Source organism: Mchenga conophoros, linkage group LG20, assembly GCF_057382185.1.
Source record: "Mchenga conophoros isolate Kocher_MC1m ecotype Shallow Benthic linkage group LG20, M_conophoros_male_GT1.1, whole genome shotgun sequence".
NCBI classification, from domain to species: domain Eukaryota; kingdom Metazoa; phylum Chordata; class Actinopteri; order Cichliformes; family Cichlidae; genus Mchenga; species Mchenga conophoros.
Window position 1 is genome coordinate 14,565,642 of NC_140545.1, and position 23,493 is coordinate 14,589,134.

Consider the following 23,493-nt stretch of genomic DNA (forward strand, 5'->3'; position numbering starts at 1 on the left):
CCTTTAAAGTAAAAATCAATCTATCAAACTGCTTCCACACTGAAGCTGGTCTAAAGGCAAAGTTACAGTCAGCCTCCAGGCAGCGTGAGAATGTGCTGAAATCCATCACACAAGGAGTTAGAAAAGCTGCGAACCAGAAGGAAATGCATGTGACGCTATTACAGTCAGTCTGGCAGAAGCAGGGTAAACGCTGAGTGCAGCTGCAAATCCTAATTGTTAAGACCAATTTTCAACAAAACACTAATTTCACACAGCAAGATTCTATTGCAAAGTTTGACCAATTAACCCATTAAAGAACACCTGTAACTCGAATCCTAACATCAGTTTTATATTAAGGTGGCTGAAGATTTTGTTGATGCCCAAATACCTGCAGCCTTTTTAAATCTACTGTGTGCACTACAGTTGAAGATGTTTGAATGAAACGCCCCTCAGACGTCTCAGAACATTACTGCAGGTCTCACAGACGGTCACTCCCTGCACAACCCTGGCTGTGATTGTAGAGGACGTGCCGTCTTCTGGTTGGGACGCTGCATATTATTCTGCACAAAGAGGTGGGAATCACAGGGAACCGTATACAGCAGGATATACTACCTTTATAATTATTAGCATTGGTACGGCCACTTTCTAAATCCTCTATAACAGTCTTCTCTGAGCCTGCCTGAGATTTATCTGCATGTGTAAAGCTTGGTGGGTTCAGCTGGAAATAATGTCTCACTGCAAATAATCAGCTCTCTCACTATCTAAAGGCATTGTTTTTCATTTTTAAATTGCACTCATGTGGTATGGTGGTGGGACTTCTTTTTGTAGCTTAACTGGATCTGTATTAAGGATTCTGTGAGTAGATTTCTACTAAGTGAATAGTAAAAGCAGTTAAATGGAAGAAAACATGTGATGTTATCCCTCTCTCCTTATAGATGTGCTCAAATGAGACTTAGCAAACAATAACTTATCGAACCATTAAAAAATATCTACAATCCACACCAGTTTCAAGCTGCCAAAAACAAATAAACAAAAAAACCCAACAACAGTCAGTAGTGATCACAGTGTAACAGTCATTCAAGCCACACTAAGGAATTTTGATTGAATTCTAATGACATTGCAGCAGCAGCACAGAGAGGGAGCTCTGCAGCCATAATTAACACGAATAGCATCCTGGCTGAGAATGTTCCCTTAAAGAAAGAGCTTTCTGTGACCTTTGTCCTGCTTACAACACAAGGAGTGCTCGCTGCTAGTGACTCATTCAGTTCTCCACTCAGACTCGTGTTGCTCTGAAACAGCAAAACTGCTCTCTGGACTTGGACAGGAAGTCAGGCAAGAACATTTCACAAACACAGTGCTGAGCTTGACATTACAGGCCATAATTCCACATTTCACAAGTCCATCAAAGACCCTTTATCTGTTGATGGCTAGAACAACATTCCCTTGTCAGAGCCCTTGTTTTCCGAGATACAGCCAAATCCTGGATGAGCACGAGATAACAGCGGGTCAATGTCGGCTCTTTTTAGCAAGTGTAGAAAATGAGACGATATTAAGCATTTCCCTGCTGCCGAGCTGTTAGTCCATCCTGCAGTGTACACTAACACAGTCCTTGTAGTCCCAGATCTGCGCCCCTCACGGAAGTGAGTGACGGAGGGATAGGGCCGTTGTGTCACCAGAGGAGTGGATCTTGTAATTCTCCGGCTGCTGGTACGTGGTGTTGGAGCCGCAGTCGATGTAGCGATAGGCCTCCAGGCTGTTCTGGGACGTTCGCACCATGTACGAGGTTTTCACTGAGGTTCTGAAAACAGGAGAGGACAGAGATGTAAGAATCAGGCTGTTTACCATGTTGCTGTCACATCTCAACCAGTTAATTGCTCACAGAAGAAAAGCACGTTGCCACAGTAATGATTTCTCACAGCTCTGTAAGTGTGATATCGAGAACCACAGGGCACGAAACTGCACCTGCACAAATGACTTCTCTCTAGACTGCAAAACAAGAATTAAAGGGTTTGGGAAAAGAAAGAAAAAGCAGTTTCCCCAAAGTACCTCACCCTGACAATGTGGTTTATATGTTAACAGCATCTCTTATCTAAGGCTGTGTTTACACTACTCGTGCAGAAGCCACTGGCTACAAGACAGAACCAGTGAGAGCTGAAGACAGGAAGCTTCAAACTGACCCTTAATAACTGTTATGGGGCCATTATGCTCGCCGTTCTCGCCCTGACAAACTGCACGGCACGACAAAAGTTTGATCACATGTGCTAGCGCATGCAGACAGCAATAGGTGCTGTCCCTGATTTTAAATCCTGTAAATCTGGTTCAGCTCAGTGATTTCTTTCAAGCCCCTCTTCTATGAAACCAACTCCCATTTTTGATTCACGAGGCAGACGCCCTCTGTACTTGTAAGACTAGGCTTAAAACGTCTTGATGCATGCTCAATCATCCAGGTAAGTAAATCTCCAAAAGTTGATTCATCTGGACGTCGCACTTTCAGTGGGAGAAACGTTTGATCACTCATCCAAGTGACTTCTTCAGTCTCAGCTGACTGCAGGTTTCCCCACTCTTATAAACAGTACATTTGCATAATGACTGAAACCAGCCCACTGAAGGAACAATGGGCTGGGAGGTCAGTTCCTTAATCTTAATTATGCAAATTCTCATGACCATTGATCAATAACCACTGATCAGTGGCCATGAGTACCATTCACAGAGAGTTGGGGAATGGCTGCAATCACAGCATTGTAAGATGGTGAAAGATGTACCCTTAGGCCCCCTCCTCAATTTAGAGATGGTCTTTCCCTTTTCACGTAAATGGCCTCCTTGACTCCGCACTCAAACCAGCGTTCCTCCCTGTCCAGGATGTGCACATCCTCATCATTGAAAGAGTGTCCACTGCCCTGTAGGTGTAAATAGACTGCAGAGTCCTGGCCTGACGAGGTAGCTCTTCTGTGTTGTGCCATCTGCTTCGCCAGAGGTTGTTTGGTTTCCCCGATGTATAAATCCTGAATCCTCTAAATATATAGTTCCTGATGGATCAGGTGACCCTGAACCCTCCCTAGGCTGCTGGGGGCTTCCCATGATGCACTCTTTCTCCTTCACTCTTGATTCATTAAAACGTCCTTATTTATGTGGGCCTTTGGCACAGCTCATCAGATCATCCACTCTCTGAAACAAGCCATTTTAGCTCCTCCCCCTTTTAGACCAACTTATTCTGATTGGCTGCCCCCGCATGCTGCTTCATATGACCATATAGACCCTGTGCACGAGAAAATGCTAACTTCCTGGTTTGAGACCAGATGTAGGGGTGTACATTTCCGGTAGCTTCACTTTGCGATCAATCGCTACTGCGAGGATATACTCCAAAATCATGTCCAAAACTCAAAAACGGAAAGATCATGTTAAGTTACAAAGAGGAGAAGGTGGGAACACTCACCACTGTTGTGTCATAAAAAAATCTAATGATCGATTTTGACGTTTAAAGAGTTTAGATCGATCAGTTGTTTACATCACTCAACACAAGCAGAACTGCATTACTGCAGCAGAAGACACATCGTCCACATTCAGAAGCACATCTCTGTATAGTTATTATGATTTAAACAGGCAAAATGTTCAGCATTCAAACTACAGGTGAAGAATAGTCAAACCAGATGTTTCCCCCGTTATGTCAATATCAGCTATTCAAGTACACACCTACACAGCATGTTAACAAACCGTGAAAAAAAGGCACACAAAAAATGAATGATTGCTGGTAACGGTTTCTATACATTAGTATTTACGAAGGGTATGTTGTGACTTACCTTCAAAATTACAGTGGTCCCTCGCTATAACGCGGTTCACCTTTCACCTCGCTGTTTCGCAGATTTTTTTAGTGCAAGTTTGCATGCTTATTTTTTTTTCTTATTTTTTTTTACGTCACATTGTGTCCTGCGTCCTGATCGCTGCAGTCGATCTCCTCCGTGACGTCTCTCCTGTACAGTACAGAATCGCTGCATCGATCGCTAGCAGTGTGACTCTGAAGTGCAGTGCTGTATGTCGACGAAACATTTTGCACCGTCAAAAAATAAAATTGGCTACTTGATTTCACCTATCGCTGGTTATTTTTAGAACATAACACCCGCGATAAACAAGGGACAGCTGAGAAATATAACAGTTGAATCCCTTTTCTCTTTTGCCCTGAGGCGCGGGGAAAAAATATAGACAAGTCGATGAACATCATTTACAGATATATTGGGTAAATGCCAAAGACATCTATAGAAATGTAAATCGCCGCTTGATTCATTCATTTGCTTAACTTGTTTTGGACTGTAAACAAGGCGCGAATAGGACACCGGAAACAAAGCTCCCCACAGGAGTTTCCGCACCGGAAGTAGCATATGCTAACGTGCACATAGTCTATTAGACATCACAGTGATTTTTCTGCTGCAAGTGTTAAGATAAAAGACAGAAGTAACAAAGTAAAATGAAGATAAAGATATCTGTCGGGGTAAGGACACTTACTGCATGAGTACGAGAATGTTGTGAACCTTGATGCTGGACATGGTGCATAACGTACTGAAAAAACAAAACACAAAGGCTCAGATTACTGAACTGGAATTCATGTGTAGGTTTGCAAAGAAGCTTAATTTCCTCTACAAGCTCAGGCGCAGACACTTACTAGACGTACGGAGCGTTACTGCCGATCTCCACGCTGACAGTGTAGTTCACCTGCAGAAGATTGACACAATACGTCACACCAACAACAGAAGTATTTCAAGAGCAGCACAGGAAGACAATTCAGGCCATTATCAGCAGTGAAACTACAGAATGAAGCAACCACAGCAACTCTTTGAGCTTTGTTTACTGCTTCAGCTGAGGTGATCTGCAGACAGAAGGTTGTTAAAACAAGAGGGGAAAACAAAACAAAAACACTGATTTCCTGTAAATGCTGGGTAGATAACAACAAACATTACTCAAAAAAAAAGAGGAAATGGTGATTTTATCTGGCGTTTACTTTTAGCTAAAGATCTGCTGCTTCATTGAGCCACAGCGCTGTACTGAAGCAGCAGAGCTGAGTATGTGGGCTGTGTGAAAAACTGGCCAAATCTTCTCTGCCAGTGCCAAATGGCTTATTCAGTGACCAGCACATCCAGTGTGACAAATGCTGGTTGAAGCCATCCTCAGGCTGTGTGTTAGAGGAATAGTATCAGTCGTCTCTTCAGATTTTAATCATTCAGTTCTTTAGCACAAGGAGTTTGACTGCTTTGGTACAGCGCCTGGTTTACTGAGGCAGACCTGTTCTCGATCACATGTGGGGAAATGATACAAGAAAAATTCTGGGCTACTAACAAGTGTACTGTGAGAAGCACTTCAGCGTGAGGTGGATATGTGCAGCTGCGGCCGCTCCACTCGAGCTGACACACAACAACATACGGTGAACAGGCCCAGGCCACGATGCCATGAAGACAGCCAAGGGTGGAGTTAGAAATGTTCTTATTGATCTCACTGTAAATCAAAGGCCAAAAAACAGTCCTAATTATCAAACTGCTTGTGTGATTGAATGCTTAAATAAGCTGCCATCCAGCATCCTGTTGTAGCTGTACACAACCACAGAAGTGTGATGAATGAATCATGCTGCGGCTGCTGTGCTCTGATCTGCTGTCGATATTCAGTGTGCCACTTGTTTGTAAGCCTGACACAAGCGTGCAGGGGCGTTTGTATGTATCCCCCTCTAACTTAGTTAACTTCACCTTACCTGCTATGAAGTTAGAGTGAGCGGTCCTGACAACCACTGATTATTAGTTCTGTCATGTTTATGGTTACTATTTTCAGCTGTGGGGAGATTAGCACAGCTGTTGGCACCAGCTGCCACACACCCACACAAAAAACCAACAACACTAATAGGGGAGCTTGCAAATTGCTTAAAAATAGCCATAAGAGTGATATGGCTTATATGGAAAGGAACACTGACAGCAGTAGTGATAATGTATCGGCATCGATGGAGCGGAAACATTAAAATTGTGTAAAACAGCAAAGGAGACAAGCATCTTGATTGATTGTACTTTGAGTGGCTGAAATCCTGTACCTGACACGCGCTGAGTGGCAGCACTGTGGTGACGTTGTGGAGCAGCTCAGTCCCGATCACCGACTTCATGTAGAGGACCTGGGAGCTGATGCTCTGCACATGCACCGAGAAGAAGTTGGGGTTGCTGAAGTTGAGCGTGCTCTGAGTAAAATAAAGAACAAAAGACACACAGAGGAATAAAAAGACAGCACCTACAACACAGCCTGTTTTTGACACTTCTAGTTAAGTTTCATCAAAAGACACTCAGATGGCAGAAGCTATTATTATTATCAACATCCATTTACTACACAAGCAGAAAGTGGCAAAAGCAGCAACATCAACATGTTTTCTAAACTAAATCCTAAAAAATGTCAACGCTGTTGCCACGTTTTGCGGTTTCATAAAGGAAGCGTGGCCTGCAGAGTGCTTCAGTGCACTAAAGTGCAGATCTGAACTAGACTAGTGAAGCAGCTCTTACACAGTGCACAGCTTAAATGAAACCTGACGATTGTTTCACATCCTCAGATGGTTTAGAACCACTATCGTGATGAGGGAGACAACATTTTGTCATTCACACGCTCAACTTTTACATGAAGATAGTCACATAGCAAAGTACGACTCTGAATTAACCTCAACCATTCATTCTAAGATCTCGTATGTATTCAAGAGCGCAGGATTTGCTCTTCTGTCAAAAACAAGGAAAGCAAATGTGTATACTGATCAGGTATAATATTATGACCACTCTCAGGTGGAGTGAATAGCACTGATTATCTCTTCATCGTGGCACCTGTTAGTGGGTGTGATATATTAGGGAGCAAGTGAACATTTTGTCCTCAAAGTTGATGAGTTAGAAGCAGGAAAAATGACAAGTGTAAGGATTTGAGCGAGTTTAACAGGGATCAAGCTGTGATCGCTAGATGACCCGGTCAGAGCATCCCCAAAACAAAAGCAGCTCTTGTGAGCTGTTCTGAGTCTGCAGCGGTCAGTATCTATCAAAAGTGGTTCAAGGGAGGAAACAATAGAGAACCAGGAATCATGGGCACAGATCCATGGCTGGTCTTTGTGGTCTGACCCAACAGATGAGCTACTGTAGTTTAAATTTCCCCCAAAAAACAAAAAAAAACATAAGTTACTGTTTGTTCTGAAAGAAAAGTTGTGAAAATATAAGGTTCATCACAGTTTGTTGTGAATGAGGCTGAACAGCTGCAGAGCAGTCAGGTTGCCCATAACCACCAGCAAAAGCACAACAATGCATATGCAAATATAAGAACTGGACCATGGAGCAATGGAAGGAGGAGGCTGGTCTGATGAATCACACTAACGGTTGGTACTGCGTTTCTATCGCTTAAACTCGGTAACACCTGCTACAAGGATGCATTATGGGAAGAAGACAAGCCAGGAGAGGCAGCCATGGGCCATGTTCTGCTGGGAATCCTTTGGTCCTGAATCCATGTGGATGTTACTTTGACACATACCAACTACCTAATCATTGTTGCACATCATGTGCTTCCTCTCATGGAAACCATGTTCCCTGATGGCTTTGGCCTCTTTCAGCAGGATAATGCACCACAAGACTCATTCCAGGAGCACAGCGATGAACCTGGGGTGTTGACTGGGCCTCCAAATTCCCCAGATCTCATTCCAATAGAGCACCTGTGGGATGTGCTGGATAAACAAGGAGGCCCCACCTTACAGCTTACAGGACTTAGAGGGTCTGATGCTAACATCTTGGTGTCAGATACCACAGCACACCTTCAGGGGTCAAATGGAGTTCATGCCTCAAGTGCTCAGGGCTGTTTTGGCAGCACAAGGGAGCATACACATTTAGTAGATGAAATCAAACCCTTCTTGTCAAAGTCATTTTTGCACACTAAATATTTATTTGGTTTTATAAAGTGGAGCTCCTCCAGGTCAAAAAAAGAATGGAATCTTTTCCCTTCTTTACAAAACAACACGAGAAAGCACTAAAATGTGTTTAGCTGTCATCTGTGACGTTTGATGTTTTTTGTTACAGTTTTGGGTTTTTTGGGGAGGTTTTTTTTTTTTTAATCTTGTTTGTGTGTCTATATTTACAAAAGATAAATGTCCAGATGTTTTTGGACACTTATTCAAGCTTTGCCTCTGTACAGCACCACAGTGAATCTGAAAGGCTCCGATCAACATGCAATCAAAGTACCAAGTGCTTGTTAGACAATTCCTCTATTTCCACAGACTCTAAAGCAACCAGGCAGGGTAACATAATACATTTCACCACTTCATTGTGTTTTGTTTGCTTTTTAAAAGAACATCTGTCATCTTCCTGATACAGTCTGTTTTCTATCAGCATCATCATTTCCTGCCACACCTCCTTGGACTTCAGACTGCGAGATATCAGGCTCTGAACAGCAAACAAATGCTAATTCAACACTCGGATTCATCTCCTGACCACTGTTTACATTAACTTGTTGTGGAATAATAAGAAAGCAGGGCTCTTCTAGCCATGAAACTGCCAGACTCATTTGTCTGGTTAATGCTGAGCAAGTGAAAACAGACAAAAAATGACTCCTAAGGTGTTAATGTGATGTTTTAGTTGTAGCAGCTGAATTCAAGCCAAGACTCAACACTTGAATCACGCTATTAGCATTTCAAATTCACTGTGGTCGTTGTGTTGCTTAACTGGCTGTACTTTCCCAAAGTTGAACTGAAATAATGAAACTGTCTAAGTATTTACCCACTGACCACATGTGATAAAGAAGAGCGTTACAGAAGCTGAAGATTGTTGCTAGCTTGCAAACCCGTCCTTCCACTCATTAGTCACTTCAGACACATTTGTATGGAAACACATCGGTGCTGATCCCACAGAGGAGTTCTTAGTGAAGTGAGACCTGAGCCTGCAGAGGCTGAGAGTTATGCTTTGTCATGCTGTTTGTGTAGATTATTAGAAGCTGTGATATGAAACCTACCGTCATGTTCATCAGGACCTTTGTGTTGTTGCGGTCGAACGTCACCGTCACCGAGCGGATCCCTCCGTCCACCACAACCACTGGACGTGGGAAAAGGAAGAAGGCAACAAGCGAAGAGGCCAGCAGGCAGAGCACAACTGACAGGACCACGTAGAGCTTCCTACGACACAGAGAGGGAAGGTTCTCTCCAGACAATGCACTCACCTCCTACATCACCTCAGACAGAGTGAGAGACCCACACGTCCAGAGGGAACAGACACAGGAACACATCAGTGTGCTGCAGTTACTCACGTTCTTTGGGGTTGCAGTCTTTGGTCATTGTACGGGATCAGTGCAACCAGTTCATTCACTTGTTCTGCAGAGCAAGAAGAAAAATGATGTTTAGCATTTCCCATTAAAACTGTTTTTTTGGAAACACGACAAAGACGGAGAAATTAAACACAGGACATCAGCTAAAAGTGCTACCCCTCCGCCTCCCAGGTAACACACCTGTGGTATCAAGTTCAAGATCCTGTGTCACCTTGTTTACATACAGAAAACTTACTCTGACCCTAATGTTGAGGTCACTGAGATTCAAACTCATCTGACATCTTAGTAGAAACACAAATGGTATTTGAATTTGAAGCTCCTACTTCCCCTCATTTGTGCGTTATTGCATTCACAAACTTGTCCATACATCCTGCCTGCCCGCCCACTTGGCAGGGTGATGACAATACCCCGTCAGCCTTTTACAGCTAAGCAAACGAACCCCCAACTTAAAATAATAGCTTCTGTTTAACAGATTCACTGGTGCAGCTCTTCATGAATCTAATCATTACTCTAACACATTTTCTTAGGTGAGACACAAAATTGTATAAAACATACAGCATAGTACCAAGTTATTTTATGTTGAGCACAGGGAACCATGCATAGCTATATGTCATTACTTACATTAATCTGCTCTGGGAGTACTATGGACAAAAAAGTACCAGATGTATGAGGTACATCTCATAGACCATCATCCTCAGACATTAGCCAAGCAAACAATGGGACTCCTGCCTCTGTGATGGACAAGGTGATTATGCTTCTGAAGATATTCCAGATTTGGAATTTAGAAGTCAGGAATGTGTGATTACAACAACTCATGCGGTTGTTTCTGTACATGCAGCTCTTTCACTTTCACCTTCTAGAGCAGTTTTTCCATACGGGAGGATCAGGGATGGTGAGAGAAAACAAAAACTCAATAAATGGCACTTAAATGCCGACATCACCCCCTGGCCTCTCTGATGTCTGACAGGCTCATAATTGTACAGCTGTGCCCCTTCATATCTGTACGAATGTACATTTTCAGCATCTTCTAAACTAGTGTTTGCGCCCACGTTTCTTATTGCTGGTGTCACATGGCCTCATGTGAGGTCAAAGTTCTGCGTTATGCACGGTGGGTCATAAACTCCATTAAAAACATTACTTTAAGTGTTTTCTTAGTGGATAAGTGCAGACCAGTTTTCTGGACAATCTAGTAATTTCTTGATTTTTCCATTTGTTCAAAGAGCTTCAAAACCTTGCAAAACAAACTCAATGTGTCTCGTTCAGAATTACCAGCACAACTTTAGCTAAATGTCAGTATGAGCCAACACTGACCATGCTGGCTGATATCTGCATCTTTTATGTCTAATATATTTTCTTATATTAGTAACTAGACTGTAGTCAACAGGATTTATGAAGGGGTTAAAAGTAAAATAAAGAAATTAGTTGTTTTCTCTATATGGCTCTGCTTTACTGTACCTACATTATACACAATCCAGTCCTTCTTGGTCAAACTTTAGGACATTTAAACGTCACAGATTAGAGACCAACAAGCCTTTTACGACACTTAAAATGTTGACCGTGTTTTTTTCCGTGCCAAACACTTGAAAACACCTTTTAGGAATTCTGCGCCTCATCTCTGGCGTTAAATGAGCAGAAACTGTCCTCATATCAACACAGACTGACTGTCCGACACTAACGCTTACTGATTTATCAACTCTTTCTACTCACCTGAAGGTATGCGTCCAGTGCCTTGGCAGGTCGGACAAGTTACGCTGTCTCTGCCGGTGAACTCCACGTACGGGAACTGGGCTATGTCCTCCCGCCGGACTAGTCCATCCAAAGAGTCGTTATCGGAGTCTCTGCGTTCAGTGTACCGCGTTACCCTCTGCTCCTCCGGGAGGAGAGACTGGCTGCTGCTGCTACGAGACCACCGCGTCCCCATGGCGGGTGTTTGTGGGTGGTAAAGACAGCAGAGCCAGAGTCTCCCGTTCGGAGGTGGATAATAAGGAGCCCCCCCAGAAAAGTGAAGACTCGGTGATTTACAGATAATTGTGTTCGGTAAACGAAAACACACCAAATGTCGCTGAACGCGCAAAGTTTACGCCGTGCCTCAGAGTGACGTCTCTCGGCTAGCTAATCTGCTAACGCACAATTTCTCGGTTAGCACCTGTGGTGAGTTATGGGAGACGTCCGTAAGCATGACTGAGTAAACTTTAAATACCCTTTAGACAAAACTAGCTGTCGTTAGCATAAAGTCACATCTTCCAACAAAACAGCCTCGGACTCCCGCCGCTCCCTGTTACTTTCTCAATAAAGTTTACATATTGTTGCCTTCACGTAACCTAAGTGTCCGATCCAATACACAGCAAATGCATAACAAATGCTACTGCTACCAATGGTAACGAAACGAATTTTCAATTTTCAATTCAGTTATGTCGTGTTTTACAAGTCAAGCATTATGACATTTAGCCATAAATTATTTTGGAAAATTGAACTTAATCTATTATTGACACACAGCACAGTTTGAAACATCTACACTACAAATGGCCGTTTAAATGAAACACATTTTTATTTCTTACAAGACAGCTCTTTAAAATTACAGACTTCATCAAACATCTCAGTGTTCTGAGTGATGTTAAAGCATTTGTTTGTTTGTTTTTTATTTTTAACTGTAAGTGAAACAATTAAGTGCAATATTTATTATGTTTTTAAAACACTTGAACGCATCCAGAGACTTGCCAACATAGTGAGAATGACAACTCGCTGCTGCCATCTAGTAGAAAGGATTTGGGTAAAGCAGCTAAAATGGATTCTACGCTGAATAAGAAAAAAAAAGAAAAGAAAATTACAGACATATTTATTTCAGCATCATGTAAAATTTAATAGGAAGCAGTCTCTCACGCTCGTTGTGTACTTATATGTACCCACAACAGCAACATTGTATGCAATCATCAGTCATCAGTTTCTCCTGCAAGCCTCCTCTTCAGCTTATCATTCTCTCTTTGCAGCATTTTATTCTGAAAAAGAAGTATTAAAAAGACTGAGAGACTCATTTAAAGCTTTCGTGAATATTGGAAATATTTAATTTCATAAGCTCTGTAAGTTCTTTAACAGAAATAGAAAAAAAAACAGCCATGACAACTCAGGACTGACCTTATGTTGGAGCGCCTCCACTTTTATGTCTCGTCCTACTCTGTGTGTCTCCTCCTTCTTTGAAACCCGAAAGGCGTCCCCAATAACTGAGACCAGCACGTGAGACTAAAAAGTAATTCAGAAAAAATCACATCTGGGACACTAGAAGCCAGAATATGTCATTCAGCTGTGGATTTGTAGTCTTCTGCTCTACCAACATCAAACTTCAAAGTTGGTCTTTAGTTTCAGCCTTGGGAATACTCACAAACTTTGCGCTCTGAAACAGATAACAGTGGTACGTGTCCGCTGCAGGGTGCTTGGCCACAAACCCAAAAACTTTGGGTGAAGAAGGATGGACAGCACAGAAGGAAATAGTAGAGAGGTTGCACGAGTACAATAGGAACTGAGGGAAGGGAAGATGATGAGAATTAACATTTTAAAACATCATGAAAGCTGAATACATCATGAGAATGAGCAGTTTTGTAATTAGGACACTTTTGTCACACACCTTGGTTTTGTTTTCCAAAATGTCTATCCCACTCAGAGACAGGAACAGATGGACTTTGCTCTTCTTTGCAGCTTTCTCAGAGGAGAATTCATCTGAAGTCTAGGAATGACAAAAACACACAAAATTGTTTCATTTAAACAGTATAAATAATCCTGCAGATGCACACAAAGTTGGCCTTTCCCTACTAGAATACAAGACTATTTTAAAGGGGTACATTATAGACAATAATGAGAGTCTGCAGCCATGTTAGCAGCCCTGTAGGAGCTGAAGCGGTGGCTCTAATAGCTCAAGCATAATTAAACCAATATATGCATGTCTGCAAGCTAGCACTTACCAGCTGCCCAATTAGGTGGAGCAGAGGCAGGTGGTATTTACATATTTGGTCATGAGTCAATGCACTGGATACATTGACGCTGCTCTATTATTATGAGCAGTAAAAGGGTTTATGAGACTTGATATGAGTATAAAGAGACAGGACATAACAAAATAGGGATACAAAACAACCACAAACACAGAGAACAAATCATAAAAGTGAGCAAAACAAGTACAAAGAGGAACAAGACAACCACTCACACAAAATAATCACAGAGACGCAAAGCAACAAAGAGGCATGGGGCACTACAAATAAATACACAGCAACCATAAAAAGGCTAAAATGGGACATCAAAGGGGTACAAACCAACCACACACGGAAGAATAACCACAAAGAGACGCAAAATGACTACAGAGTGCCACAAAACAAATACAAAGTGCTGAAAAACAACTACAAACAATGAAAACGTACAACAAAGCACTAAACAACTTAAAAGCGACAACAATAGCCACAAAGACACAAAACAACTACAAAGTTGTGAAAAATGATCTCAAAGTTGTGTAAAACATCCACAGAGCAGTGTAAATGATTTCAATAACAGTTTCTCATATGTGGCGTGGCAGAGGTGTTGGGCGCTCTTTTCAACACTTCATGTTGTCAGTGTGGAGCCGATGGTCGCTGACTACATGAATGCATGATCTATGACACCAGCACGACTAAAAATAACATTGTAAATGTATTAAATATGTCGGTGGCTCACCTTGAGGTTCTGAGCGGCTTCTTCCAGGATCTGTATTCCATCGGGGCGGACCACCTCTACTCGACCGAGAAACTACAGTTTACAGAAACAAGTGTTGTTTTTGTTTTTAATAATAGTAATAATAAGAACTTTACTTAGCATTTTACTTTACACAGTATGTTTTTTTTATATATATATTTGGTTGCTACCTATCAAGTATACAAATAAAGTTGAATAAAAAATAAGTAATCTCAGAGCTGAGAATATTTTTCAACACTCTGCAACAAAACTGTGGCTGTTAAAGATCAGCATTTACCTTTACTGGAAAGGAGATCTCAACGTCGTCTTCCACGTCATTCATCTCAACACTCGTACCAAACTAAAGCCTGGATCTGTCAAAGACAGACATAAATTAGGTTTAAATAAATATATATTATACAAATGATCTAATCAACTATATAAAGAAAAGAAGTGCTGGAGATTTCTTCTTACCTTTTGTAAATATACCGCAAACGGAGTGAATTGGCTTCCAACTGCAGGGAGTGTAAAGTCTGTCAGAGTTAATGAATAACTGATTTGTCTTCCTTATTGCTTATTGCACATCTATCTGATAACCAGCCAGCCAGACATCTAAGCAAGATGTTTTATTGTGTTTAAAAGCTCTTTCGTGACACGAAGATCAGGACAAAAATAATTAAATATAAATATAAATACATACATATGTGTGGACTGTTCTAAAGTAGAGGTAGACTAACTCTTCTCTTTGCTTAGCTAAGCTTTTTCTTTAAGATATTTTATTTTTGGGATGTAATTGAATAGTTGCTGTAGAAACAGACAGTAAACGAGTAAACACAGGTAACAAAGGTGCCGCTGGTTGAGAGTGAAACTGGGGATGTGGCATGTGGTAGTACACACCCTAACACCTCTGCAGTATTAGAAAATCCAGACCGGTGACAAGTCAAAGGAAAACCCTGAACCTTTTGACACTGAGAGCATCTTTAACATATCTATTTACAGCCATAATATTATAGAATACTGAAGTTTGTGTTAGAAAAAGCTCAGAATTTGTTTTCATATGGTTACTGGTGATCTCATATTGACACCTTAACTAGAGATTTGATTTAGCCTTCTTTACTGCGGTCACAGCTCATTACACCACATTCAGATGCTTTGATAACTTTAATGCAGTCAGGCTTGAAGTCATTAGGGGCACGGCTGCTTGGACACACATATATACAGGCAAACAACTGCTACCATCTAATTTGCCTTCCTAAACCAGATCTCTCCACTTTGTGAACTGGGTGCCCATTAAAGCATTTTGAATGTAATTGGTTAATAAACAGCCTGGCTTGCTGTATGGTTAGTCACATTACCATCACCACTGATCTAGTCTGCTTTGTGCATATACTTAAAAACAAACAAACAAACAAACAAACAAACACAAGAACTTCCAGTTCAACTGTATTTATTGTTTACAGTGCGTGCCACTTCATCAATGCGCAATTATATATATATTTGTCTTAGCAAGTACATACAGGAAACATCAACGTCTCGAGGTGGAGAAGAGCATCGTGTTAAACAGTGGATGAAAATGATGATTGTGGTCAGACAACGCAAAGAGAAGCCTAAACCAGACAGTTAAAATACCCAACCATTCACTTCTCACAGTCAACAAACGGTGAGTTCAGACAGTTTTTGAACACAATATCAACAATGCCCAACATCCTGCAAACATACTTTTTATAACATATTCCCAAAAGACTGCTTGTTCCCAAAAGACTGCTTGTATCAAATCAATGACAGAAATAGACAGAAAAGAAGCCTGACTCTCAGCACAGCTGCCGACACGCTCCATGAGGTGTCGGCAGCTGTGCTTTAGGCTTCGTGTTCGTGATGTCATACAGTGATAGAGGGGTGAAGTGACCTGGGGATGGCTGACTAAAGGATCCCTTTTTGTGGCAAGCTTTATGTGAATGATGAGATGACATAACACCACCCACTCAGACGGACACAGATGGAACAGAGCCGAGCGTTCACATTACCGTTAAGTGCCAATTTCAGGTTTAGTTTGTGAGACGTGACAAACTAATCCCTGATCATTACAATTCAAGCAACAGTCTGTTCTATTAGTGTGCATCTGTGAGGCTGGTGAGGCGACACTGCTGCTGTGTGCCGGGGTCTACGAATCGTTCACGGACATGTTCTCTATGGCATCGGGCAGGTTCTGGTCTCCGCCGCCTCCTCCCTGCTTCTTCTTCTTCCCTCCTTCCTGCTGTTTCTTTGATTTCTTGGACATTTCCTGATCAATGGGAGCTGGCTTGACAAACTTAATGATCTCTGTCAAACCTGAAGATGGGAAAAACAACAAAAACAAACATTTAATATATCCAATATTTTACATTTCTTGTCTTAAAAACATATTTTCCCTTGTTTTTCCAACCATCTGGTAGAATGCACCAGAGGGTGACAGCTACGCTCCTGCAAGCTGTTTGCTGACAGTCACTGAACAAGAATGTTAATGGCGCACAGACTACATATAAAGTAAATAATATAAATAATAATAATAAATAATAAATATATAAAGCATGGATGCAGCTTCTGGGTATGAGAAGTGAAGTCTGTGGTCACGTTTCTTAAACTTTAATTTTTTTTTAAATGGCCAGCAGGGGGAAGCCTTGAGCCTTTAAACTAACCATCTCTAATATAAACAATCACTGTCATGACACTGTGTCAAATATGATATGTAGAGATGTTAGGAGTCATCTTAGTTTAACTTGGGACAGAGGCAGGGTAGCAGTCAGTCCCTGTGATCAGCTTCAAGTGTTGGATACACATACGATTGACGGATATGGATGTTAACATGTACCTCTCAGCTGGACAGCACTTCCAAAAATGTCAATTTTTTTTCCTCTAAGAAAGCTGCAAAGCATTTGAAATTTGTTCCAAATGCTAAGTATTATATGGAGACAAACGCAGTTGAGATGATAGTGTACATTAACATCAAAAGTCTCTAGGTGCAGTAAACAGGTAAGAAAGCCAGCACAGCTTACCAGGAGGCATGAACTCCCTGAGCTTCTCTGGAACAATGATTCCTTCTTCAGTTTGGTAGTTCTCTAGGATGGCACACATTACACGTGTGGTGGCGCACATGGTTGCATTCAACATGTGCACAAACTCCGCCTACAAAACACACAGACAACGAGAGATATGAATTTAGAGTGTGGCTACAGAAAAGTGAAACGCATGTGCAGGGGGAAGCAAGTTAAGATTTTTCTGCTTCCCAGTAATTCGCTTTATCTTTGATCCCTTACGAAATAGCAGACAAGACACACAAACTGCATTAGTTCTTGTACGCTGTGTTGGAACTGAGCACTCACCTTGTCCATCATTTTTTTGGTCTGTCCGTAGCGGATGCGCAGCCGCCTGGCCTGGTAGTCTGTGCAGTTTGAGCAGGAGACCAGCTCTCTGAAGGCCCCTGAGCCGGGGAACCAGGCCTCCAGATCCAGCTTCTTACTGGCTGCATGGTTCAGGGCACCTACAGTACACATGAAGGAGAGAGCAGTTAGTTTATGTCAGGGGTGCCCAATCCCGGTCCTCGAGAGCTACCGTCCTGCAGCTTTTAGATGCATCCTTGTTCCCACACACCCGAATCAAATGAATGGCTTGTTATCAGGCCTTTGCCAAACACGATGGCATGCTGAAGAGGTAATCAAACCATTTGATTCAGCTGTGTTGGAGTAGGGATGCATCTAAAAGCTGCAGGATAGTAGCTCTCGAGGACTGGGATTGGGCAGCCCTGGTTTATGTCATGGTTGAGTTATAAAGAAATCATCTAAAACTCTTTCTGCTTGTTTGAAGCACAGTTAGGTGAATGCCTAGCAGGTAGTGCTGGATATTACGTTTATCTAATTTATCTACAGAAGGAATTCAGTTTGTAATGTTTCAGTTCCATCAGATAAACCACAAAGAAATTCATGAAGCATTTTCATACTGTCTTCATTTTTCCACATACAAATGCAGGTGACCCAGACGCAGCCTGGTTGTGTCATCTTCAACTGTCTGCTGTGCATGTTTAACTCAACTCTGTTCATGCTGCTTCAAACACTTCACCCCTAGTGGATGTTATACAGAGTTATACTGGACTGATAGTTCAGATAGTGTAAAAATCTAATTATTGACTAAATGAAGAACACATTTATCCTGTTTGTAATGCGTTCTAGATTTTGTAGGCCTACATGTGCAAAACAATCATTCATTTTTCAATGTCTGTCCACTGTGCTGAAAGTAATTACTGAAGTGGATAGTTCAAGTCATGAATGACTGTCCAACTGAGGGATGGTATTTATGTACAAACATGCATGATGATTGGTTTGGTGAAGGTCAGTCCATGTGTCTTTCTTTTCTTCTTCATGCACAATTTAAAAAAAACAACAACAAACTGTTTGTATTGGATTTCTTTTAGTTTCCAACACAAACAGACTTGATGCTGTACCTTCAAGAATGGGCCACATTCACGTCTGATATTTATTCCGTCTCACTTTAGGGTGAGACTGAATGTGTGTGGATATAAGAAATCGGTAATATGTAGTACACAGGATGGCCCAACAGTTGTGTTTCTTCCTTCCTACCAAAACACTTGGATATGTAATATTTATAATATATTTAAAGTTGTCACTTTCAATTGTGGTATGGTTAGCTGTAGTCTCATGGTATAATATTACTGTATTGCAATACAGTGATTCTGTGATATTCACAATGTGAGACCATCTACAAAATATAAGATCTGAGTAAATGATGGAGAAGAAAAAATATCCCTAAAAAATAAAAAGACCTGAATTAAATATTTATTCCTTGTATTGTGTTGTCTGTGTGTGTCCAGCAACTAAAAATGCTCAGTGTGGTATGAGGAGTGAGAGTGCGTGTATTTGACCTACCAGAGACAATGTTGACGATACGATAAGGAATTCCTAGTGACTGGTAGAACTCTTCTGCTGTTCCTATCATCTCATCGAACATCTCCCATGATTTGCCGTCATGCGGTGAGGCATAGACAAACTGCTCAATCTACAAGCAGACGTAGAAGAAACAATGTTTAAAATTAAAAGCAAAAAGTACTTTTGTTATTAATGTTTTTGAAACTATATTAGTGTTAATCTGACATATTGTTTTTGAATAAAAATAAATGTAAAAATGTAATTATACAAAAAAATATCACAATTTCAACAAAACTGACCTTCTCAAACTGGTGCACTCTGAAGATCCCACGGGTGTCTCGGCCATGGGAACCCACTTCCTGTCTGAAGCAGGTGGAGAAGCCAGCGTAGCGGATGGGCAGGTCCTCTGGTTTGAGCCATTCTTCCCTCAGGAAGGCAGCGATGGGCTGCTCTGAGGTGGCGATGAGGTATTTCTCATCTATGGAACTGTCATCTGATTTCTCACTTCCCTTTCCGATGACCTGACAGAAACACGTAGAGAGGTTGAAGAGGGAACCTAAATCCATGTATAGACATATTTGTTGGTTGCCAATCTTCTTTTCTGCCACACTCCAATTATCTTCTACTGGATTCAGAGCAGGCAGGCTGCCCAAGTCCACTCAACTCACTGTCATCATCATCAGGATACCAGTTTGACACGGTTGGGACTGTAAATCTAATAACGAGAACTATTCACACAATATCTACAAAAATGCAACTGCTGCATCTCTAATGCACAGGTTTTATATTTTTACCACTTTGGAACAAGTATACTGCATGCTCCAATTCAGAGACAGTCTCCATACCTTGTAAAGCTCTTCATCAAACTGGCTGAGCTGGGCGACTTCCTGCATGACCTCCTTCCTCATGAAGAAAGGTGTGTACAGCATGGTGTAGTTCTTGCTGTAGAGGATCCTTAAGGCAAAATTGATCAGAGCCTGCTCCAGGAACACCAGGGGACCCTGAACACAGCAGAGAGGAGATAAACAGCTGGTCAGTAAAGGAAAGGAAGAGGAAAGGGAAACCTGGTCATGCTACTATGTGTTACTTTGTTTCTCTACTTACTTTTCTTCATATGAAAACATACCTTGAGAAAATAACCTCTGCTGCCAGCTACAACTGCTCCCCTCTCGCCATCAAAACCATCGATCATGACCACCAGGTCAACATGGGAGTACTTCTTCTGGGCAGTGCAGTCACCCCAGGTACGCTCCACCTTATTGTCTGCATCCTGACAGCAAACAATAAACAATTTGATTGTATGATCAGAAAATCTTGAACTGACAAGACATTTATCATACTACCAGATTCTGTGAATTACTAATAAGGAAAACATGTGTTTTTATTTTCAGATTCACAAAAAGCTCAAAGTTTATTTGAAGGTTTTAATGAGGTGTTAAAGCTGTATTATGCTGCCAGAATTGCCTGAAAGCCACACTCTCCAAACCTCTGGAACTCTGAAAAACTATTGGAATTATATCAGTGTTTTTATGTTGTTTGTGAGGAGAGCACTGTTTATCTGGGAAGACTATAGCATATGAATAACTTTCACACGAATGGTGAGTGACCTTTCACTTTTGGGTGATGTGGACCCAGATTAAGCCAGCAAATACTCCCCACAGCACAATACATTAAATCAATTATCAGGACTTGACAGCGAGACACCCTGCTATTTGCTGGTGATCCAGTCTTGTGTCATCGAGTTTTACTTTTCACTTTATGGGTGATCAGCATTAGAAGGTGCAGCTGATAACAGGAAGGGTTAGCTAAATAAATGATTATACTTTTCTTCCCCTGCCTGCAACTTTTCAGTGTACAACACCAGCTCACTGCTGGCTTACAGGACCCCTCATGGTGGCTCTATTTCCCTTGCTATGGATGTGGTAAATGAACAAGGCAGAAAATTAGGACAGAAAAATCATCATGATATGATGGTGTTTTGATCTGTGCGTGGGCTGTGTCCATTTAATGGATGATAAATCAATAACCACATTCATTACAGACATGTGGATGTTATTTACAAAGAAAAAGCTGCTTCTAGCACTGACCATGTAAAAGACCATGTAGTACGATTGATGCCCAAACCAAAAAAAAAGTCTAGCGGTCTTCTTTTCAGACATTCAAGATCAATGTTGGGCTCTAGTATTAACCCCCCCTCAAACCAAACCACACACCTCATCATTGCTGATGGGTACAGAGGGGTGCAAAAGGTTGCCGATCTCTCTCAGGTACTCGAAACGTTCCGCCTCCAGCTTTACTCTCTCACTGTCCATCTTCTCTATCGCTTCATCCACCAACAAACGCACCTTTTTAATCTGGGTTACTGTCAGGGCCTGGCACAGGACAAAAAAAATGCAAACAAGCTTGTTAGATCTGTTTGCCATCTTACAAACAGTTATGCTGTGTAGACAGAAAAGAGTGCAGTCAGTCATACCGACAGAACTTCAGCCGTAAGAGACTCCAGGTTCTGCGCTTCTTCAGGAACAGCCTCATCCTCTCCAACTGGTTCCTTCTTCTGCATGAGCAACAAAGCAGAGGGTTAAAGACAGACAATGCTAAACCTTGTTTATTTCTGAAGGGACTGGAAAACAAATACAATGCTCAACAGTCCCCATTTAGTGTTATGTTGAAATACCTTCATTTTTTCCCCGATGCTTTTGCTGCAAAGGTTCTTTGCTTTGTTCAGGTTGTCTGCAGTGAAGCGGCCTGTCAGGGGGTAAAATCAGTGACTCAGTGCATTATGAGATTGTGTGTGTGCCACAGCAGCTGGTCTAATAACCTGGTGACATGATTTACAGTAACTAAGTATTAAACAGCCCAAAATAATAATATAAACATAACACTATCTTGGCAACTTTCATACCTGTAATAATGTACAGAAGAAATTATTAAAACTGGATCATGTTGACTATCTCAGTAGTCACACTACAGGGCGACGTTGACTTGACATGTTGCTGGCTGGGATTGCATCAGATTGACTACCCGGCATCGTTTAGCTAACCCGGCGTTAGCCAGCGTTTCCCATTAAGCTAAGTCAACGGAATAATGGGAACAGGAGGTTAACTAGTGACTCGTCTTGTGAAAATTTGGTCTTAAATAACTAGGTACTTATTAAATAACAACCACAATGGCTTTTCTAGATTTGCTGAATTATGCTAGCTGCGCTAAGATTAGCGTGCTATTCACATCTGGTTATACTAAATAAAATGACAGACAAACTTCAATGAATTGCTTAAGAAACAGTGTACAACATCTATCCACTAATCAATACGGCGCAAATATAACACACCAACCAGCACGTTTACCATTTAAATTACTGACTTTCATAAGTGAGATCAGACCACTGCAGTGCAGTGAGCTTTTAGCTTGCGCAGCAACACAGTGAAGCTAACAACCAAAAGTATTCCCTAAATTTATTCTGAAGATTTTATATTTAGTATTACAATGAGCCGAATAAACAGGTGGACCCTGAATAAGTCAAAAACCTTGTTCGGTCCCATTTCGGATCAAACAGTTAACCACAATTAAACTGTAACAGTTTAAAAAAGACATTTTGTTAAATGGAGTCTGGCGTGAACTCTTCTCCATTATAAGATTCATTGACGGCTACGCTAACATTAGCATCGTTAGCCACCGCGTTGACGTTAGCTGCAGAGTGACTTACATTTTCTCCACTCTGTGTCTGCGGCCACCAGCTTGTCAACCAGGGTAACATCTTTAAACCTCTTTCTTTGAGTCTCACGGACGACTTCGGGGTCGCCGCCTTTGTCGGTTCGAAACAGGTCCAAGTCGAGCACCATCTTTCCACGCTGGCTGTCAGAGAAGAAACCGATAGAGCTCTCGCCGACGTCGCCTCCCACCGAGTTGCCAGATTCTGTTGTTCACGTAAAAAAAAAACAAAAAAAACCCTAACCACGTAATCCTAGTTGTACGGAGTCCCCGACGTCCATTGAGTTCTTTTGTTACTCCAATGCAAACAAGTATTTTAACTTGAATGAGATCAATATTTTGTTCATGATAAATACAATAGACCCAAATGCTCATGTTAACTAGGGTGTATTGTCAGTTTTTAAATACATTTAATTTATGAAATTAATTGTTAAAAAACATTTATACAGAAATTATCTCTGCTGGCTAATATGTTATTCAACAATGAAGTGCCACAAACTGCATTTCCTCTTATGTCTACTTGAGGCTACCTTGTGTGAGATTTCAAGTGCTGTGGGGGGCTGCCTGGTTAGTCTGCTTATCCCTGGAGGTGTTGAACAATATCAAAATGCATGCTCCACCAGTAGATCACAAAGCAAAACCAGATCAGGGAATTTCTAATTCATCGCCTGACGATCTGCCTCCCATCACAGCTGTTCCCTGCACCAAGCAGAATGAAGTTTCTCAAATACTCTTCAAAAACAGACCTTCAAAACACAGTTTAAATGTCTGGCAGAGCAGAAAGTGAAGACCTTGTCGATGGAAGCAGATCCTGATGCATTGTTAAAATGCTTTGAAAAACCAGGGTATTCTAGAATTCGAGGACAAACTCGGGGAGCATTTAACTCAATGCATAATCGTGATAAATGAC

General features: G+C 41.5%; 3 protein-coding genes across 3 annotated transcripts; all 3 read right to left on the reverse strand.

Moving 5' to 3' along the window:
• Positions 1-1,436: 1,436 nt before the first annotated feature.
• LOC146550515 (transmembrane protein 106C-like) lies at positions 1,437-11,681 on the reverse strand. The gene is made up of 7 exons (XM_085260034.1): positions 10,978-11,681; positions 9,253-9,316; positions 8,962-9,121; positions 6,041-6,181; positions 4,634-4,683; positions 4,477-4,530; positions 1,437-1,777 (listed from the first exon to the last, which is right to left on the reverse strand). Exons 1-7 carry the CDS (start codon positions 11,189-11,191, stop codon positions 1,612-1,614), a joined length of 849 nt encoding a protein of 282 aa, XP_085116160.1. The 5' UTR covers positions 11,192-11,681; the 3' UTR covers positions 1,437-1,611.
• Positions 11,682-11,799: 118 nt separating this feature from the next.
• On the reverse strand, positions 11,800-14,501 carry LOC146550516 (PTB domain-containing engulfment adapter protein 1). Its single transcript, XM_085260035.1, has 7 exons — positions 14,434-14,501; positions 14,258-14,333; positions 13,963-14,034; positions 12,890-12,988; positions 12,647-12,784; positions 12,403-12,507; positions 11,800-12,266 (listed from the first exon to the last, which is right to left on the reverse strand). The coding sequence occupies exons 2-7, from the start codon at positions 14,300-14,302 to the stop codon at positions 12,201-12,203; spliced, it is 525 nt and encodes a 174-aa protein (XP_085116161.1). The 5' UTR covers positions 14,303-14,333; positions 14,434-14,501; the 3' UTR covers positions 11,800-12,200.
• An 888-nt stretch (positions 14,502-15,389) lies between these two features.
• On the reverse strand, positions 15,390-22,801 carry sars1 (seryl-tRNA synthetase 1). The gene is made up of 11 exons (XM_085260261.1): positions 22,579-22,801; positions 21,550-21,620; positions 21,349-21,429; positions 21,089-21,247; positions 20,002-20,145; positions 19,721-19,876; positions 19,175-19,396; positions 18,876-19,005; positions 17,319-17,476; positions 16,992-17,121; positions 15,390-16,287 (listed from the first exon to the last, which is right to left on the reverse strand). Exons 1-11 carry the CDS (start codon positions 22,712-22,714, stop codon positions 16,121-16,123), a joined length of 1,554 nt encoding a protein of 517 aa, XP_085116387.1. The 5' UTR covers positions 22,715-22,801; the 3' UTR covers positions 15,390-16,120.
• Between the last annotated feature and the right edge of the window lie 692 nt (positions 22,802-23,493).

Bases quoted from the DNA above. Each gene is read 5' to 3' on its own strand.
- LOC146550515 (XM_085260034.1), bottom strand. From the start codon at position 11,191: ATGGGGACGCGGTGGTCTCGTAGCAGCAGCAGCCAGTCTCTCCTCCCG. The intron at 9,317-10,977 runs GTGAGTAGAAAG...CTTGCTCTGCAG, and splicing joins CACTGGACGCATACCTTCAG to AACAAGTGAATGAACTGGTT. The intron at 4,531-4,633 runs GTAAGTGTCTGC...TTGTTTTTTCAG, and splicing joins AGTAACGCTCCGTACGTCTA to TACGTTATGCACCATGTCCA.
- LOC146550516 (XM_085260035.1), bottom strand. From the start codon at position 14,302: ATGAATGACGTGGAAGACGACGTTGAGATCTCCTTTCCAGTAAAG. The intron at 12,785-12,889 runs GTGTGTGACAAA...CCCTTCCCTCAG, and splicing joins TTTTGGAAAACAAAACCAAG to TTCCTATTGTACTCGTGCAA. The intron at 12,508-12,646 runs GTGAGTATTCCC...ATTACTTTTTAG, and splicing joins TGTTTCAGAGCGCAAAGTTT to TCTCACGTGCTGGTCTCAGT.
- sars1 (XM_085260261.1), bottom strand. From the start codon at position 22,714: ATGGTGCTCGACTTGGACCTGTTTCGAACCGACAAAGGCGGCGACCCC. The intron at 19,877-20,001 runs GTATGTTTTCAT...TGCTGTGTTCAG, and splicing joins GCAGAGGTTATTTTCTCAAG to GGTCCCCTGGTGTTCCTGGA. The intron at 17,122-17,318 runs GTGAGTGCTCAG...TGTGTTTTGTAG, and splicing joins CCAAAAAAATGATGGACAAG to GCGGAGTTTGTGCACATGTT.